At 35.4% G+C, this 6,000-nt stretch overlaps 1 protein-coding gene across 1 annotated transcript in view; it reads right to left on the reverse strand.

Annotated features, from left to right (window-relative positions):
* The window catches only part of LOC107666208 (copine-8), a 103,907-nt gene that overhangs the window by 42,582 nt on the left and 55,325 nt on the right, over positions 1 to 6,000 (reverse strand). Inside the window, exons 8-9 of the mRNA XM_016457420.1 lie at positions 4,933 to 5,036; positions 1,911 to 2,015 (exon numbers count right to left, since the gene is read on the reverse strand). Coding sequence (XP_016312906.1) covers positions 1,911 to 2,015; positions 4,933 to 5,036 — 209 coding nt within the window. The remainder of the gene's footprint in view (positions 1 to 1,910; positions 2,016 to 4,932; positions 5,037 to 6,000) is intronic.

Raw genomic sequence — 6,000 nt, forward strand, 5'->3', positions numbered from 1 at the left:
GTTCAAGTTTTTGAAAATGATGCCGTTGTATTTTTCTACACTACAAAAAAGCAAATTTGTGAAAATGGTGACATCATGTGCATACATATTACCTGTTTGGTTTATGGGAATGTGCCCAGATGCATAGTGTTTCTTTACAAAGTGACATCGCCATCTACTGGCCTGGCATGCATAACACAGTGTTTTTTGTTGTGTTGCGGATCCATGTGAACTTGAATTATTTTAACATCATTGTCATCTGTACATGAAAAAACATTGTTGCTGTATATACACTGAACAAAATTATAAATGCAACACTTTTGTTTTTGCCCCCATTTTTCATGAGCTGAACTCAAAGATCTAAGACTTTTTCTATGTACACAAAAGGCCTATTTCTCTCAAATATTGTTCACAAATCTGTCTAAATCTGTGTTAGTGAGCACTTCTCCTTTGCCGAGATAATCCATCCACCTCACAGGTGTGGCATATCAAGATGCTGATTAGACAGCATGATTATTGCACAGGTGTGCCTTAGGCTGGCCACAATAAAAGGCCACTCTAAAATGTGCAGTTTTACTGTATTGGGGGGTCCGGGGGGGTCCAAAAACCAGTCAGTATCTGGTGTGACCACCATTTGCCTCACGCAGTGCAACACATCTCCTTCGCATAGAGTTGATCAGGTTGTTGATTGTGGCCTGTGGAATGTTGGTCCACTCCTCTTCAATGGCTGTGCGAAGTTGCTGGATATTGGCAGGATCAGCATCTTGTTATGCCACACCTGTGAGGTGGATGGATTATCTCGGCAAAGGAGAAGTGCTCACTAACACAGATTTAGACAGATTTGTGAACAATATTTGAGAGAAATAGGCCTTTTGTGTACATAGAAAAAGTCTTAGATCTTTGAGTTCTGCTCATGAAAAATGGGAGCAAAAACAAAAGTGTTGCGTTTATAATTTTGTTCAGTGTACTTATACATATATTTATATGCTGTCCAGCTATTATTGCAACAAAACCTAGTAATTTTCTGTAGGTTTTGATATGAAATATTTATTGCTGCAATAAAGTAATTTTAAAAATTAGATTTTTTAAAAATCTTTCCTCGGCATTGAATGGAATGGAATTTTCAGTCATTCATGAGAAAGTGCTTTCCCACCATTGTCGGAATTTTCACTGGTGTATGGTAGGATGCGCTATTACGCATCTTCTGAAAGAGTATTGAACGTCTGGATGAAAACATGTCGAAGAAGAAGCAGAAACAAGCAATTGTGTACGTAAGCAGATAAATATGTGAAATAACATGATCATTAAGCTTTAAACAGTATATAAATCAAAACTACATAACGTTACTGAATTAAATTTCTATCCAGGAATCGTTATAGGACCTTGAACACTCTGGATGTGTTGATGGAAGCGAACTATTTCATCTATTTTTTGATCATCATTCTGAATCTGATCCAGACATAGTCTTTTACAAAAACATGATTTTCTCAGCTTTTTGTTCAAAATGTTGCTTTTTCATGAAACTTAAACACAAGTTCAAGTGTTGATAATAAAGATTGCATGAAGCTAAAATAAAACATTTTTTTAAGCAGAGGCTCTGTTCTTTGTTTTGCCATATTGCATGTTCAGATATTCACACAACAAAATATTCAGGGGCCATTACACTTTTGTGAAAATTATCAAAAATGGGGGGGAAGAGTTAAATGCCGACAACAACAAATGCTGTTTACGTGCAACCAAGTAACCTCAATATTTAAGATTTAATTGATGTGTGAAGTGCGAGTATATAACTTATCCATAGTTTAAATATGGTTCAAATGTGAAGAGATCAAACTCAAAGTACTTTATGGCAACAAAATATTGTTTCCCACAACCAATTAAAACACACACCAATTTCTAACAAACCTATCCCAGTACAAAACACTCCATACCTGTCATAATCGCCATTGCACAGGGCTCTGACGGAGATTTTAAAGGCTTGCCACACAGGGTTCAGCGTGTTCTTCACCACCTCTGTCTTATGGCAAATGGTAAATCTGTAAGATAACATGATAATAGTTGAAAAAATATGTATTGTCATCAAATAAAGATGTGTTTCAAATCAAACATTAGCACATACAATTATTTACATAAAATGTTTAAATTTGACTGATTTGACATTGTCCACTTCCACTGTCCACTGATTCATTCCTTTCAGTCTGATTCTAAAAACTTATCGGAATATTTAGAAATGACAAGAATTGTTTCTTTCTCTGTCTCAGAGAAACAGCTACAGCATTGCATTTGTTTATCAGTAAATGACTGATAATGACCCTCTTACCGAGCAAAAGTAATTTATCACAAGTAAAGCCATTCTCTGAAGTCATTCCAATCTATAGTGGAATTCAATCATAATCAGAGCCAAACAAATTAAACACCAACATTCAAAGAATGCTAATATGAATACTAGCAGGAGATTGCATCTCTACACATGCAAAAAAAATATATATATATTGTATGTAAATAGTCTGATGAAAGTTGTTTTATTCTTGTATTATTACAGAGTTCCTTTGAGTTTGCAACAGTGTGTTTTGATTCAGTCAGTATATAAAATCGTTGTTTGTAGGGTGAGTGAGAAGAATACCATTGCATAAATGTACATTGCATACATTTATCTGAGTGTCATAATTCATAGAAAGTGTAATATTTAAACAAGCTTGTTTGTTTTTTTGTAACAATGCGTTTATAAAATTGTGTGCTAAAATGTTTGAATTGATTGACAACTGTAGTTTGAAGACATAATTCAAATGTGAGTTTAAAACTTATCAAATGTAAGTGGAATTGGTTTTGTGTTTTAACACACACACACACACACACACACACACACACCATTAAAAAAAAAATAATAATTTCTGTACAAAAATATTGAAAACTGTCCAAAAAAAAAAGTGATTATTGTTGGAAATTTGTATTGGTTTTACTGCTAAGCATCAACAGGACTGTTTCAGAAACGGAGCAAATATTTGACATATTTGATTTGACTTTCTGACACTGGCCCTTGAGCTATACCTCTCTCAAATCACCACAGGATTTACTTTAAAAAACAGATTCTGTTCTCTAACAGACAAAGACATTAATGGATTGCTCAGTTATGGGCTCAGTACACAGCTCAATATTGGCCTTTTTCCTATTTGCTGTCTTACACACACACACACTGTTTACCTCATGTCCTCATGGTTCAGGGGAGTGAAGGCTCTTTTTGAAGTGTGTATGTGTGTAAGGTTTAGTGTTGCTAAAATAAATGATCTTGAAAATATAATGCTTTGCACTGAGGTGGTCTCAGGTCGGTACACATATAGGCCAAGTAATGATCCATCTCTGCCTTCTAGTATTCAAACAGCAACAGCAGCTTTTCATTAAAAAGAAAAAAAAAGTGCAATTCTATTTTAAAAACTGTATCTATACCCACACACACATGCAAACGGTTATGTCATTCCTCCTCTTCTCAGAGTTTGAGTTTTTGGGAATAGTAAGCACACTGTACTCCCAATAAATGACAGATTTGTTTCTACTGCTTACACACATTTTTAAAACTTTGCCTCTTTTTTTTCAAAACTTTACACACAAATCCAAGAATTGCACACACAAAATGCAAAATGCCTCACATCTCTTGCAAAATTAAGCACTGCATTCAAAATATCACAAACACATCTCAAAAGCAAACATTTGCAAACACCTTTTCCATAATATTTATTCTTGTTAGAATTGTGTGTTGTGTTTTATGAAACTGAAATTGTTTTATGAGTCAAAGGCCGAGAATTAGTTTATGGTTTTGCAGATTTGGTGTGTGGTTCTGGTGTTTGAGTGTGAGGTTTCAGAAATTGTGTGACAAGTAAAGATTTTGTGTGTAAACAGCTGAAAAAAACTGTAAGACAACATTAGCTTCTAGAGAGCAGCCTTCCTGTCTGCTGTCTGACTAGGCAGCATCATTACTGAAATGGAACCTCTTGAGTAACTCTTGAAACACTCACTCACATTAAAGGGATAGTTCACCCAAAAAGCACAAAAGAGCACAAAAGAAGATATTTTAAAGAACTGAGCACTAAGACATTTCTCAAAATATCTAAGTCATACAGGTTTAGAACGACATGACATCATTTTTATTTTTTTTAGGTGAACTATCCCTTTAAGTACATGGAAGATTTGACTCATAATTGATTCCAAAAGAATCCAACATCATTAAGAGTATGGAGAAGATGAGTCTCATAAGATGTGTGTGTGTGTGTGTGTGTGCGTGCGTGCGTGTGTGTGTGTGTGCGTGTGTGTATGTGTGTTTACTGCTAAATTGTAATATAGAGTATTCAGAGATGACTGTTGTTGTACCAGATGATGATGGTGAATCATGATCCTACATATTAAACAAATGGAAACATTAGCTAATTTAGCGGTCATCGCACAAATAAACACACTAATTTAAAATATCAAATCAAATATAATAAATCAAGTATTTAATGTAAATGTATGCACTTCTCATTCAATCTTCTTTAATAATTGAACAATACTTTATTATAACAGAAAAATGACAATATATATATATATATATATATATATGCAGAATAGTTGTACTTTAAATTTCATTGTTATTTAATATATATACACAATTATTTTGTACTGTATAGAACTGTAGCTTAAATAAATACATAAATATTTAATATAAATTTCTCAAAGCTGAATAGCCCCTTTCTTTCTGAGTGAAGGAATCTGTAATTATTGAGGAACAGAATCAATCAGATAAGGGGTGATTGTTCCATTCCAAAAGAACCCCTGCTGATCCAGGTGCAAAGGACTATGGGTATTAACTTAAAGGAATTCAATGGAAAGCCATTTCCCCAACATAGAGGCTTGAGATGAGATTGATGCTGTGAGTAGTGCGTGTAACTGGCAAGCATCCGCTCATGTGTCTGTATTACTCACGTTCCATCCTCATTGCTGCGATAAAACACCAAGAAGGGGTCTGATTTGCCAAAGAAGTCCTTTTTGTCCAGTTTGTTGCCACAAAATTGCATCATCACAGACTCCTGCAGGGCGAGAATGATTTAGAAAAGCAGGTTATGCGGGCAACGGGAGTGTACGTGTGGATTTAGAGCACTTGGGACAACAATATCAGTATAAATGAGCTGAGTATTTGGTCATTCAGGGTTTCTAGACAGCTAACATTATGCAAATGCTAAACAGCTTGGCATGTTACGTTTGCTTGACTACTGTACCCAGATGGCAAGGCTAAAAGGCCTAATCAGAAATCCATTTGACAAGCGTTTATGTAGACACACATTCACTGTCTGTGTGAGATGCAATGCTTCAGCAGGGAATGGGATAAGGTCTATTGATCCCTGTTGTGAAAGACAAATGTAACAATTACGCTAGCAATGCAGAGGTCTTTCTGCATTTCTGTGTGTGTGTGTGAGCATAGCTGAAGTTCTTGGCACATCATGCATGCTATTACTGAATCCTGTGTTTTACAACTAAGATAAAGAGGCTACTTTGAATAGACTATAACAGACATGCTGAGAAGCCAAATGAGATTAGCTCCTAGCAAGCTGCCTTTCTTTCTCCTGACTATATAGGCAGCAGTCTATGAAATGTAATTTCATAGTAACTGATCTGAAACAGCTTTATGAAGCACACAAATAGTGCTCATCACGTGACGCGCACAACTTCAGACTTGGACAGAACTGATTTCAGCAGAGTTAGATGTTAGCATGTTGCTAAGCTAAAAACTGGACTGCACACAAAAACACATTAGCAAAACTAAAAATGATAACACTTCAGTATAGGGTCTAATTCTCACTATTAACTAGTTGCTTATTAGTATGCCTTTTATTAACACATTGGCTGTTTATTAGTACATATAAAGCACATGTTGTGCATGACCATATTCTACTTCCCCAATACCTAAACTTAAAGGGTTAGTTCACCCAAAATGAAAATTGGGCTGCGTTTTACTCACCCCCGAGGCATCCTAGGTGTATATGACTTTCTTCT

The sequence above is a fragment of the Sinocyclocheilus anshuiensis genome, unplaced genomic scaffold, assembly GCF_001515605.1.
Source record: "Sinocyclocheilus anshuiensis isolate Anshui unplaced genomic scaffold, SAMN03320099.WGS_v1.1 scaffold1016, whole genome shotgun sequence".
Taxonomy (NCBI): domain Eukaryota; kingdom Metazoa; phylum Chordata; class Actinopteri; order Cypriniformes; family Cyprinidae; genus Sinocyclocheilus; species Sinocyclocheilus anshuiensis.